This window comes from Empidonax traillii, unplaced genomic scaffold, assembly GCF_003031625.1.
Source record: "Empidonax traillii isolate 1590-97213 ecotype Southwest subspecies unplaced genomic scaffold, ASM303162v1 scaffold163:size1593379, whole genome shotgun sequence".
Taxonomy (NCBI): Eukaryota; Metazoa; Chordata; class Aves; order Passeriformes; family Tyrannidae; genus Empidonax; species Empidonax traillii.
This window is the reverse complement of record NW_020955356.1, coordinates 1,056,980-1,070,807: the sequence shown is the minus strand read 5'-3', so window position 1 is coordinate 1,070,807 and position 13,828 is coordinate 1,056,980. Positions and strand designations below refer to the sequence as shown.

Here is a 13,828-nt window from a genome sequence, read left to right as displayed (position 1 = left end):
ACATGAAATATGATCCACAATATGATCCAAAATACAGTAGGCACAGACTATTTTTAATTCATGTAAAATTATGATAATCATGAAACCATAAACTTTATGGTTTGGTGAGTTGCCTGCAATGTGCATCCCTAAAGTAGGGGAGTCCTTAGATCAGCATAATGACAAATATGGCAGAAGACCCTGCAGACAACTTGTAAGCTGAAGCAAAGATCAGGGCAGACCAGATGTAGTTACATTTATTGCTGCGCTGTGCACCAGAAAATGTTAAGAATAAAACACAGGGAATGAAGATTTCTAAACATATTAGCAGGCACTCTTGTGATGTGATCGTAGTGGTTTTTAAGGCCAGCAAGGTCAGCAAGTCTTGAAGGTCAGCAAGTACTGGGTTTTTTTGTTGTTGTTGTTAACAACATAACTTGATATATGTGACCCAAACCTGACATCTAGCGGAGAAAGAATGAGGGCAGGATTTTTGGTCCTTTCCCAAGGATGTACTGGGTTGTCTGCACAGAGAGAGAATACTTTGCTTTTCTCCTCAGAAGTGACCTGAAGGCCATCTGCTGCACAGCTCTTCCTGAGCAGGAAAGCAAACCAAAGAGCTTATGGGCACTCTAGCTACATGTGCACACCTTGTCTGGTTTGTGACACCTGTATCCATAGCTATCAGTGCCAGAAGCTAACTTCACACTGCTGTTGGCATATAATGAGCTCTGAAGGCTGAATTTTAGCAAGTTTCAGAACACAACAGTAGAGATGACCATGCCTGCTTGAGTTTGAGTAGGATCTTGTGAATACATCTAACAGAAGAAAAGGGTTTCACTGCAGCTGCATAGATGGTGTCAGTGACCTACAATTTCTGCTGTCAGGAATTTTAAGTCTGCAGTCCTGGACCAGACCAGCCAGTTGAAGACCAGGTTCGGAGGCTGCAGTTCTGTCCAGCTTCCAGCTCTTTCCCAGTGCATTGGCTCTCATTGCCCCAGCTGGGCTGCTTGGGCTGGAAGGACAACAGTACTGGTAAAACTCTGGGAATGTTTTAACAAGTTTCTTCCTCATCCTCTACACCCCTTAACATAATATCTCAGTTTTCAGTTAGTAAAAATCAAAGCTTCAAGATCTCAGACATACATGGAAATGTTGAAAGCATGAACCCTGAAGGCTAAAAAACCCAAAAGACAAATAAAACTATACAGGGTTTATTTTTCATATCTTTTGAATTTAAGATCTGTTCGCACCTCAGTCCTGGTTTGTAATGCTAAAGAGGGGAGATGGAGGGAGGCATAGAGAAGTCCCACCAGCTCCAAGCACAGGAAAAGAAGGACTGGCAGTCCTCCTGGGAGATGAATGAGTGGAGGTCTAAAGGAGGGAATCTGCAAGCCCAGTAAGAGAGCAACTGGATCATGAAAGCACTTATAGCCCATTAAAAATGGCAGAAGACAAAGGGTATTTTAGTTGTTCATATACTGTAGGAAGCAAAAAATATCTCTTCCACATATGCTGATAAAGAGTCCAGGCTCTGTAGCTGAGGGCTGTAACAATTCACACTGTCTGTGGATTATCGTTTTTGTAGGATCTGTAGCACATGAAGCAGCAAGTTATCAACAGTTTAGAGATTCAGTAAAACCCCTGAAATACTGTTGCTCTCCTAAATGAATGCACAGCCATCAGCAACTGCCAAAGAGCTCAGCTCCAGGGCTTTGTCCCAAGCAATCGCACCACTGATGCACATTTTTAGAAGGAATTTTTAATCACCTGATAGCAAAACAACGTTAGTGTTGTACAAACAGTACAAAGTTTACCACAGGATTGAGCTTTAATCTCTGATGGTTGCTTATTGACTCTAGAAAAAACAGAATCTATTCAGTGAAAATCTTCTCTACATCCTGTTTGCAGGCAAACTTGAAGGAGAAGCTCTCACCTCCTGCAGATCTCCCTGAAACTCAAAGTAAGTCTGAACCCAGAACTGAACTGGGAGACAGGACTGGGCCTGGGTTGTTTACAATTCCTGTTTTATTCTGCCGTGAGAGGACTTGGTTTATCTCATTGTGCTTTCTGGTTTCGACCTTTCTAAGAGTTGGAAAAGCAGAAGCTGTGATACGTTGTTTAAAATATGTCACAGTCTATATGTGAAGACTTGTGCTATCAGCGGGGCTTGATGTCTTGAATGCATAGAGAGCGGGTTTGGGATACACCACCGGCTACCCAATGCCTGTCAGATGAGACAAAAAATACTGAAGAAATCAGCCACATGTCTTCTTCATCTTGCAATGAGTGCCTTATCTTGGGCTCTTTTCTAGCATAGAATTTTAAGTCCTAATTTTTAAATGTAAACACAGGTACCTCAATCACTGAGACAACTCCGTGCCTGCAGTTTGACAGGTTGTTTCTGTGTACATAACCTGTGTGTTTATCTGTGCCAGAAGTGTACAACATCAGACATACAGGATTGATTTTGGTGAAATTTGTAATCCCTGCTAATCTGCGGTGGGAGGCTAATCCTGAAAATTGGGATATTTACTTTTTCCTGTGTGTTCTTTAGAAAAATCAGACTGAACCACAGCTGTTTAAAAACTTCATGTTTTCATATACCTTACTAAATGCCTATTTTAATCAGAGCTGTGGAAGTAATTGCAATAAACAATTTAGCAAATTGACTTTGTCTGTGTTTTGTACATGTTTTTCCTCACACAGAGCCATGGTTTACTAAAACATTAATTTGCATAGCTTTTAGTCCTGGCTACTTCAAAAGTATGCGAGCATTTGCTGGTCAGCATTTATGTTGGTTTGATTAGACATCTGGCTAACACAACATCACTTCTCTTCCCTGAGAGACTGAGGGTACTTCTTAGAAACATGTTTCATTTTGCAGAATTTTTTTTTTGTCAGTGTTTTCTCATGGTTTGTCCAAATTCTGTATGCTCCTTTCATGGTATATGTCATGTAATGCAAACACCCAGAAGATATTTGTTAGAAAAGAGAAATAAAGATCTGTAGAAAACGCTTCATTTTTTCCACAGTGTTGCTGTTCCACTTGCACTCAGAATCTGGACATAGTTTTACAATGTGTTCATGCTGGAGCAGGTTAGATGTGCACTCTGTATTTACTTGTTTCCAGATTTCATAATCTTGAATTCCATCACTGTGTTCCATAACTAATTGTTCAGTCAGGGAGCCATCCTTAGGGATAATCTAGCAAATGATGTTCTGGGACAAACTTTGAGAAGAATTAGTGGAACAAATAACCCAGCTTGTTTTAAGATGGAACTTATGACAGAATTACGCAACAAAAAGATCAGGCTACCTAAAATGTCCTCTTCAGGTTGCTGTTTAAAACAGAATGAAAAAAGGCACAGAGATGCAAGCTTCTTATGGCTGCATCTGCAAGTTCTCATTATACCAGAGGAGAAGACGCATTCATAGACTGATGTGCACAATAGACAGAGACAACCTTTCAGCAGCTCTTCTAAAAGACAGATGGCTCCAAGGTTTGCATTGAGTGACATTAGAGACCCTGGAAGAGAGAATGACAGTTCAGGGGTCTAATTTCTTCTCCATGTTTTTCTTTTCTTCAAGGTGTTCAGAGCCTCTCTCAGCAATGGCTATGGTGTGTCTTTCAGACTTTGAAGCCTATGCCAAAAAGTATTTACCCAAGATTGCTTGGGATTATTTTGCAGCTGGAGCAGATGACTGTAACACACGAGATGAAAACATCTTGGCATATAAAAGGTAATGTTAGGAGGAAATGAGGGGTGTTGGGAGCTTTTAAATTATGTTTTTGTGCAAGTGTTTGGACTTCACAAGCAAAGACACTGAAGACCTTGCCCTTTCAAGGTGATCCCCAAGCAAAATGCACTTACCTGAATGATATATGCTGCGTGGTCTGATGCCAGCCTGTCTATGACACAGATTGTGTGAGGCATAAGTGATGTTGAGGGTACAGGCAAGTGGTAGGGTAGGGTAAGGTAGGGTAAGGTAGGATAGGGTAGGGTACTCTGTGGTATGCATGGCATGACAGGAAAGGGGATGAGTAGCTATAATAGAATGAGATGCAACAGGGAGCTCTTGCTGAACACAGGAAGTCTAAGTGGGATGGGATTTGGGGAACATGCTGCAGAGTGTGAGGGCAGCCACACTGTACGGTGAGGACAGACATACGAATGGTGGAGTGGAAGGCACCAGCCTGGGACTGGGCTGCAAGTAAAAGGAACGTGGGGGGTGGACAATGGGAGAAAAAGACACAGAACCACAGAATATGCCAAACTGGAAGGGACCCACAAGGATCATCGAGTCCAACTACACGGTGAGCTGAGGTAGGAAATGCAGAAATTATGTACTGTGGCCAGTAAGCAGTATTAATGGAAAATGGGAGTGGTGAAACTTTTGGCTGAACTGACCTCTAGAAGTGAACAGGAAGGACAAAGAGCCTCTGTTATATGCTGTTCTATTTACTGGCTCAGATTCTTGCCTTGTAGTTGGTAAATGAAGACCTGGTTTCCATGAAACTTCAGAAAAGTCACTGGGGTTCTTTTTGCCTTGTAGAATTCGTTTCCGGCCACGTATGCTGCGGGATGTATCCATGATGGACATTAGGACTAAGATCCTGGGGACTGAAATCAGCTTTCCTGTAGGAATCGCCCCCACTGGCTTCCACCAGCTAGCCTGGCCTGACGGAGAGAAAAGCACCGCCAGAGGTACTCTTCTGGTCTGCTGCCATGTTGCAAAAAGGGATTTGTGGAAAAACCTCAAGAAGCTGTTAGGATGAAGTGTGACTGAACAAAGTTTTCAGGCTTGAAGGGGCAAACTTCTTTCCCAATTTCTGACACTCCATATGGGAAGCTGTATAAACATTACTCTACTGCTCCAGCTACCACTATTGTAAGATCCTCAGTGTGGAATATGCTGCAAACTTAAGACAAGGGCAGTGGACCCATTTCTGACTCACATCAAGAACCACACAAGGTTCTCAGTCCTGGTGGCTCTAGATAGGTCATAAAAGTGGTGGATGAGACTCAGACTGTGAATTCTTTGTTACCAGTTAAGAAGTGTCTCCCTTGGAGAAAAAGAGGGATGGTATCTCTTCTCAAATCCTATGATGGGTTTGGAGAAGACCTGACCTTTTAAAACGACTTTTATCTTCTGTGTGTTTCTGTGTACACCAAGTGAAACTGACAGTGCATTCCTGTGAAGACTCAGTCATAAAGATAAAATTCGTGCTTTTTCAAAAAAGACAGTTGCAAAAATGAAAGCACAGCTTGGTAAATTACCCCTCTCTTTCCCGCTTTCTTAACCATGATCCTAAACTAGTGCATAAATACAGCTACTTTTATTCCGGGGGGCACAGTTGCACTGTGCTTCGTAGGGTACACGTAAAACAGGAGTTCAGGAAGTGTCTGCAAACAGTACAACATTTTCTATCTGATGTCTGACGAAATGGTTCAAACAACTTTGTTTCTGATTCTTCTCCAATGTGACCTGAAGCCGCCAAAGCCATGAACACCTGTTACATTGCCAGCACCTACTCCACCTGCTCGCTGGAGGAGATCTCTGCGGCCGCTCCCGGGGGCCTCCGGTGGTTCCAGCTCTACATCCACCGCAACAGGGCAGCTTCCCAGCAGCTGGTCCAACGGGCAGAGGCCTTGGGTTTCCAGGCCCTTGTCCTCACCACGGATGTGCCCTACACGGGTAAAAGACGCGATGATATCCGCAATGGTTTCTGCCTTCCACCCCACATGAAACTGAAGAACTTGGAACGGGACTTTGAGGTTTGTAAAATGAGCCTGTCCTTTCATTCACTCTGCTGGCATGTACCACATGAGACAAAACCACTGGGGAACTGCTGCTTTGGCATCTGCTGTACCCAGGGCGTATCTTCTCCCCTTCTGGTTCTGCAGCATCCTGCTTTGATCTCCTGCCAACCTGGGTTCTGACTTCAAAATCCCCATCCAGACGCCTTAGACACACTGATCTCCACCCCCACTGTAATTTCTCTCCTTGAGAGACATGTGCTTTCTGGAGCGGATGAACATGTCTGTTAGCAAGTTTAATTAATCTTTTCTACAGCAAGGAAAGACTTCAAGGGACCTCTGAATTGTTGCAGATGAGGCTTCTTTTTGTTCTATGGCTGTAGGGAGATGACCGTTCTGAGTACGGACTGCCACCCAACAGCTTGGATCCTTCCGTCACCTGGAATGATGTCTACTGGCTGCAGAGCCTGACCCACCTGCCCATCATCATCAAAGGCATCTTGACGAAAGAAGATGCAGAGCTGGCAGTGAGACACGGAGTTCAGGGAATTATTGTGTCCAATCATGGTGGAAGGCAACTGGATGAAGGACCTGCCACTGTAAGTGAGGAAATGGGTGTCCCATGATTGTTTACAGCTTGCATATTTGCGTTAACCTGGGTACCTCTGTGACCAGCTTTGTGTGTACACTTTTGGTGGACTTGTATATGTTCAGTGGCCGTGGGTGTGTGCAGATGTAGTTTACTTTAAACTCATAAGATCCCTGACTTGGCATGGGCTACCCACTGAAGTATTTTCTCAACTTCTTGGGAGGGTTCTGTAAGTGTTGCAGAACCCACATAACTGCAGATAAACTACCAGCCTAAGTCAGGAAAAGTTTTCTGCCTGTGTCTCCATGAGCTGGTGCAGTGCACACAAACTCTTTACACGCTGCAGTGAAAGGAAAACAAAGCTCTGGAACCAAAAATGTACAAATGAGAGCATAATGTATTCACATTGTTCACATCTGTCAAAACATGCAAAACAATGCAGCTAGATTTAGTGAGAGGCCTGCTTGCGTATTTACAGGCTCAAGTCTAAATGGGAATTTATTGACTTTCATGAGCCAGGAAAAGGATAACTTATCTGGAAAAAAATTCCCCTGCTTTTTAAACTGCGCAAAGAAATCAAGCATTGTTCGGACATATGTGTATTTCACTGGTTTAATTTGGCTTCTCTCAGTTTTTCCAATTGTTCTTATTTTACAGTTCTGCCTTGCATAGTATCTTACGAACTTCTTTTACTCTGTTTTCTTTTGCAAAATAAAAATAGGTACCAGAGAATTGTCTTCTATTCTATGTCAAGCCTGACAATAATTAATTAAAAAGAATTATAGGCTAAATGCTGAGGGCATAATAACAGAAATGGCATCCACATTAAATTGCTCTTCTACCATAGAAGTTTCTTCACATATGTAGACAGGGCAGTAGATACATAGGTCAGTTCTGATATTCTTCTGGTACCAAGCCTGACAATGGAAACTATTGTCCCTGCCCTTGCTGAGCTACTCCTAGAAAATTTCAGCCTGAAAGTTTTCAGCCTGAAATTCTGAAAAAAAAATTGGATTAACTGGAAAAATCTGCTTAGTATTCTTAGTTATAGCTGCTCTACTTAAAAAAAAAAAACACAAAAACAAACAAACAAACAAACAAGCAAACAAAACAACAACAACAAAAAAAAAAAACACCCAAACAAAAAATATTAAAAGGAGGTAAAAGGGTATAAGAGACTGCAGAAAAGATCCCATTAGGTCTAGTATAATGTCCTGCCTCTGGTTGTACTGCCTTTGGGATCAGAGCCAGCATCTCTGTGTGGTGCTGCCCTACACTAGCAACTGGGACTATAGTCCATGCTGGACTCTACAAGAAAGACCTTAAGGAATCAGGAGAACTCACCTGGAGGAAATGATATGTTGACCATAATACAAAGTAAATTAAATCCTTCACAGATGCTTCAGGGGGCTTGTGGAGGCATTCAACAGGTAGTCACCAGGATTAGGTTGAAATTTAACGTTAGGCAGTTTAGATATCAGCCTTTTTTACAAATATTTGTCTCAAATGAAAGTAAAACATTAATACAGTTATTGTCATTGAAATTTACAAATAAAATCTTTCATAAAGCACTCACCAGAAGTGCTAGCAAAGAATATCAGTTTAGGCAAAGCAGTGGAAAATGACATTAACTACCTGGTAAACAGAATAGGGAGTGGCACTTTATCCTGGAGCTTTTGATGTTGAGTTGCTTGTGATGCATCGTCACATTTCAGTTTGAAAAGGTATGCTATGAAAGCATTGCCTCCCTGGATTTCTCTTTGGAATATATCCTCTTTCTCTTGGAATCAAAAGCTGACCTCAGGATGAGACTGGATGCTTCTTTGCAGATTGATGCTCTGGTTGAAGTTGTGGAGGCAGTACAAGGCAGAGTCGAAGTTTATTTAGATGGTGGAATACGAAAAGGAAGTGATGTGTTAAAAGCACTGGCACTGGGAGCAAAATGCGTCTTTATTGGAAGACCAACTTTATGGGGTCTGGCTTACAAGGTGAGTGAGGAGTTTTCAGTTCATATGGCTGTTTCTCATACTCTCCAAAACTCTGTTGTTATTGAAGTCATAGAGAACAGGTTTTCAATGGTGAAGAATCTCTCTCTCTTTTTTTTTTTTTAAGTGGAATCACCCCAAACTGAATTCAAATCTGATATTTCTGAGATTTAAAATCACCACTGAATTTCATGGTTTCTATGTACACTGCTTCTTAACTATGAGAATATTTCTACAATCCAGAGTCATGAATTAGGACTCTGATGCAGAAAGTTAACATAATATAACTAAAATATCATTATACCAGTCATTTGTTTTACTAAATTTTTCTATTTAGCCTTTCATTTGGAGCTCTCAAACTTTTCTCTAGAATAAAAAAAAAATCTTTATTTTTATGGTCTAGAAACATTTCCTATCTTTTGAATGAGACTCTTGTCCAGTGGTGTGATTGCTGTGGATTCCAGTAGCTAGGTTTTAAGGAAGAAGTCACCTGAACCTTCTGAGAAGCCTGGAAGAGTTGTCAGTACTGTTTCTTTTGCCAGTAAACATTAAAAAATGGGCTTAACATGAAAAGGGTGCTGCTGTGAGTTGCTTGCTTTATTCCCACAATGCAAGCAGAATGAAGATGGGATCTGGGGGCTTTAACTGTGCTTTGGTATTAAATTCCTAAAGATGAGTAAGTTAGAGTATTCAAAAAAATTTATCTCAGTGCATTACCCTAGCATACAAGAATGGAAGGGTATGAACAAACACTAACACTGTCTGCACCCAAAACATTCTTTATTGTAAGAAATAAAATGAAAATTTAAGAGGGGAAAAAAAAAAAGAAAAAAATCATCCAGTATTTTACAAGAAGCTCAAAATCTTATATGCATTTTATTGGATTTTGAGCTTCTTGGTGTCACTTACACAGGGGAAAACATACAATATATTGTTTTTGAAGATTCAGTCCAGTATTTGAGTAAACTAACCTTTTTAAAGCAGTACCATGTATAAAACTCTCATTACTTCATTAAAAACTATCGGCATTATAAGGCTTGACATTTTAAATAACAAGCCAATTGGCAGAGGAAAACTGAAAATGAAGAGAAAAAAACAGCTAGAAAATGTCAGAAGTGAAAAACAGCTTTGTTTTCTTTCCATGTTCAGATGTATCACAAAAGGAAAAGCATTTAAATTAATCTGCGATGAACAAAGCACATCCATCATAAAGTTTTAATCATTCATCTGTATGAGAGACTGGAATTGGCATGAGCTTAAGGGACTGTCCCAGCTCTCACAGCGCAAGCATCCTGCAGCATTGCTCTGTGCCACTGCTGCTTTTACCCTGAGTGCTTTCTCTGTCGGAGCAGGGTGAAGAAGGTCTCCAGGATGTTTTGAGAATTTTGCAGGATGAGTTTCGTTTGTCGATGGCCTTGGCTGGTAAGTATTTTGCAGGTTGTTTGCAATAGGTGATGATATAGAGGTTTCTTCATGCAAGCCACATAAAATCCGAAGTCTGACAAGCAGGTCACAAAAAGGGAACCCACCTGAGCTGTGCTGGTTCTAGTTGCTATACTAAAGGTGATTTTTTGCTTCCAAGAAAACCACTTGGCATTTCAGGTGTCACAGCAATGAAGCTTGCATGGAGGAAGTAGGTTAAAGCAGCTTTGTGACCCAGCTAAAGAGATTCAAAATTGCTATGTACAGCTGAGCAAAACTTGTAATTTCTGTCCTGCTGGGAACGGCAGGATATGTTTTTCAGTATTTAACATAGTGTTTATCAGGGCAAAATACAACCAATTTTTTTTCTGCATGAAAAGTTCATTAAAAATGGATGCAGAATTTTTCTCTGCATACTGGAGAATACGGCTTGTTGGTGCAGGTACAAATCTCTGCATTCCACCTGCCTTAAAAGCCTTTGTGTCTCCTCCAAGCTTTTACTTTTGTTCCTCATTCTCATTTCTCACCATCGCTCCCAACTGTAGCTGCCGTGTTTGATCCCCTCACTGACAGCAAACTTGCAGAGCCCAGTGCAAACTCCAGTTTTACACATGAACAAGAGGTGGTTGGGCTCCGGAACAGGATCCCCAGGGAAGTGGTCTCAGCACCAAATCTGCCAGAGTTCAAGAAGCGTTTGGACAATGCTCTCAGGCAGGTGTGATTCAAGGAGCTGTCCTATGCAGGGCCAGAAGATGGACTTCCATCATCCTTGGGGGTTCCTTCCAACTCAGGATATTCTGTGATACTAAACATGACATTCAGATCCAGTGCAGAAGTATTCAGACACCAACAAAGGATCTTTAATAAGATCTTTATGCTCTAGCAACCATGAAATCAAGTGGATAGCAATGCTGACTAGGAGACTGGAACTGAAATCTCATTGGGTATTTCTCAACAGGTTGGCTTTATAGGTCACTTGTTTCAACTAGCCAAGATTCCTACAGGGTGGGTTTCTTTTGTGTGTGTGTGTGTGTTTTGTTTTGTTCTTGTGTGGGGTATTTTTTGCTTTGTTTTTGGTTTTTTTTCTGTTTGTTTGTTTTGTTGGGGTTTTTTGTTGGTTTGGTTTGGTTTTGGTTTTGTTGTTTTTGATTTTCTTTTTTCCCAGCAGGCTCTCACACTTTACATGCAAAAGGGCACTGGCTTCAGCAAGAGTAGCAGGTTGGGATCTTTTTAGTGGAGGTTTGAAATTCATAGAATCATATAATCTTTTAGGTTGGAAAAGACCTCTAAAATCATCAAGTTCAACCCTTAACCCAGCACTGCAAAGTCCACCATGAAATCATGACCCAAAGCAAAACATCTCCATGTCTTTTAAATACCTACAGGGATGGTGACTTAATCACTTTCCTGGACAGCCTCTTCTAATGCTTGATAACCCTTTATGTGAAGAAATTTTTCATATATCCAATTTAAATCTCTCCTGAACACAGGATTCAAAGTGTAGCCTCACCAGTGCCCAGCACAGGGGGATGATCATGGCCCAGGTCCTGCTGATCACATTATTTTTGGTGCAGGCCAGGATGCCACTGGCCTTCACAGCCACTTGAGCACACTGCTGGCTCATGTCCAGCTGGCTGCTGACCAGAACTCCTATTCCACCCATTTCTGACCAGATGAAATGCCAGTGCAAATCTCCACCTCCAGTCACTTGGCACCCAGCAATCCCTGTGTCTTTTCTGTCTACCTTTTCTCTGCTGACTGGATCAGATAACACCCTGCTAAACTTGTTGTAAGGATCGGTTTTTTTCATGTTTCTAGCTCTACTTGTGTGGGAAGTCTGGTGCCTAACCTCAAGGCTGAAGATGCCATTGAGGAGTAGAACCACAAGTACCAGCTTATTGCAACCTGGCTCATACAAGACAAGACTGTAATTCAGAGAGGGGGGCTTCCAAGCTTCATCCACAAACCTTTCTCTCTCACTGTTGTTTCATGTATTTCAGGCTGTGCCAGAGTCTCAGAGATTGGTCGACACCTGGTTCAGTTCTCCAAGCTGTGAACAGCCTCCTGCAATGCCCACCAAACAGAGGCAGCTCAAGCTGAGGTCCCAACCAGACTGAAGACAGAAAAAGAAGGAGCAATAAGTATATGATAAGGTCTTCAGGAAACCTCTGAGGACATTAGGAAAATCTCTGTGTTAGCAAAGCTGTGCTTTGCTTTTACTGAGACCAATTGATTCCTTAACAGTTTTGGTAATTTTTACTTGCTTAAATACATTTGCTTTAAACTGGCTGTTCCATGGCCTTACTCCTGCCTTCTATTACATTGGACATCCAGACATGGAAAACTATGTGCCTTGCTTTTTCCACTTGGTTGTGCTACCAAGTCCGACTGCAACTCAGTCACACTTTCCTACTCTGGCACAGTAAGTGTTACGGCCAGTATCTTCCATAGCTTGGGCTTTTTCCAGGTGTATTCATAACCGATATAGAAGCAAGATGCATTAGTTAACAGGCACACCAGTTACCCTTTGAAGGTGGGGGCAATCCTTGCCCACTGCTTCTAAATGCAGAGCTATGAAATCATCAGTAAGCAAAGCAGCACCCTGTGCTCCCTGCTGAGAGCGCCTCTTCCTTCACTACATAGGTAATTTTTAAGGCAAACTCTGCTGAGCAGCAGTCAGGACCTCAGAGGACACCACCAGTTTGTGGCTGTGGGTACATCACTCACCTGGTGCCCTGGTCTCTGCCCACGCTTAAGGGCAGCCAGCACAGGCAAGCAGAGTGGGCAGGAGCTGCTGGCACCACCCCAGCAGCATGTGACCTTCACTCTCCGAGGATAGCTCAGAGGCAGGGTCACACCCGCTGCCAACATAAACACTTGCTCTCCAATGTAACAGAAATGTGTGCTCATCCCTTCCCTGTCTAATTTTCTTCCTGAGACGGGAGTGTTGCCTCCCCATGAGGAAGCCAATGGCCCTCGGCTATGACAGAGCTGTTTTCTGGCTGCCCAGAGCAGACAAGGAAGCCTGTACTGCCCATAGCTGAGGGAGCTACTGGGGAACGGAGATGAGGGAGTGTGGGGGTGCATACAGTCTTACAGTCAGGGCAGAAATCTGTTGATGTTGTATTCTTTGGAGCTGATATCCCTTAGGGTTTGTCTGTGTCAACAGGCTGCAGCATGAGTATTTATCCCGAACCATTGTCCCTAGGAGGAGCTTAATCTTTATATAATGCTGTCCAAGTAAAGGTGTAAAAAGAATTATCTACTTAAAATGGCTAAACCCTCTGTGTGCATATTTGGTCTTTGTTCTAAACGTGACGTGTAAATCAGTGGGAATTGGGCCAGTGTAGCTGAGAATAAGCTGAATTTCCATAAAGAGTTTAACTGATTTAACTCCTCTGGCTTAATCAGGTCTTTTAAATGAGGCTCAGTAAACTAAGAGGGCACATACATGAAAACTGCTAATGTGTGTCATCTTTAAAAATGTGATGTAATCTTGAAAATATCTGGTAATATGCCTGACCTTGTTTTCTTATAAATAATTTTTATGGCCAGACTCACCAGGGCGGCCGCTGATGTTACAGCACCAAAAAATGGCAGAGGGATGCCAGACAGCAATGGGATGCCACATGTCACTTTGTGCCAAAGAAATACCGACTTGCAGGGCACCTTCCCTACTTAGTGCACCTCCCGGTCCCCTTTGCACACGAGACTCCCTTTCTTGGCAGAGGGCAATCTCAAACAGTGGTCTCCTGCAAACTGCACTGCCCTGCATACCATGCATGGGTATGTGGCATTTCCCACCAAGTGGGGCCTCCCCCTGCTCCGCTTGGAACTCTGGCACTGTTCAGTAAAAGCATCAAGAATAAGTGGCTGCAGACAGGGAAAAGTGGTGCTTTGTAGGCTGGTGATCAAAGTTCTCCTGTGTATGAGGGTGAAATTGGGGGCCTGAGGTCGTTATTTCACCCAGTAATTACTCAGAGGAAAATGCCACAGGAGTCCTGGGTGGATGGGGCTGCACAGTTATCTAACCCTGGTTTGGGGTGCTGTGTGGCCAAATTCCATGAAAGTGCCTGCTCTCCTCCCGTGAA

General features: G+C 42.5%; 1 protein-coding gene across 1 annotated transcript; it reads left to right on the top strand.

Moving 5' to 3' along the window:
• Positions 1-1,827: 1,827 nt before the first annotated feature.
• Positions 1,828-12,026, top strand: HAO2 (hydroxyacid oxidase 2). The gene is made up of 8 exons (XM_027885300.1): positions 1,828-1,942; positions 3,571-3,723; positions 4,537-4,688; positions 5,476-5,759; positions 6,125-6,340; positions 8,160-8,318; positions 9,668-9,737; positions 11,738-12,026. The coding sequence occupies exons 2-8, from the start codon at positions 3,593-3,595 to the stop codon at positions 11,791-11,793; spliced, it is 1,068 nt and encodes a 355-aa protein (XP_027741101.1). The 5' UTR covers positions 1,828-1,942; positions 3,571-3,592; the 3' UTR covers positions 11,794-12,026.
• The last annotated feature ends 1,802 nt before the right edge of the window (positions 12,027-13,828 follow it).

Bases quoted from the DNA above. Each gene is read 5' to 3' on its own strand.
- HAO2 (XM_027885300.1), top strand. From the start codon at position 3,593: ATGGCTATGGTGTGTCTTTCAGACTTTGAAGCCTATGCCAAAAAGTAT. The intron at 4,689-5,475 runs GTACTCTTCTGG...TGTGACCTGAAG, and splicing joins AGAGAAAAGCACCGCCAGAG to CCGCCAAAGCCATGAACACC. The intron at 9,738-11,737 runs GTAAGTATTTTG...CATGTATTTCAG, and splicing joins TTTGTCGATGGCCTTGGCTG to GCTGTGCCAGAGTCTCAGAG.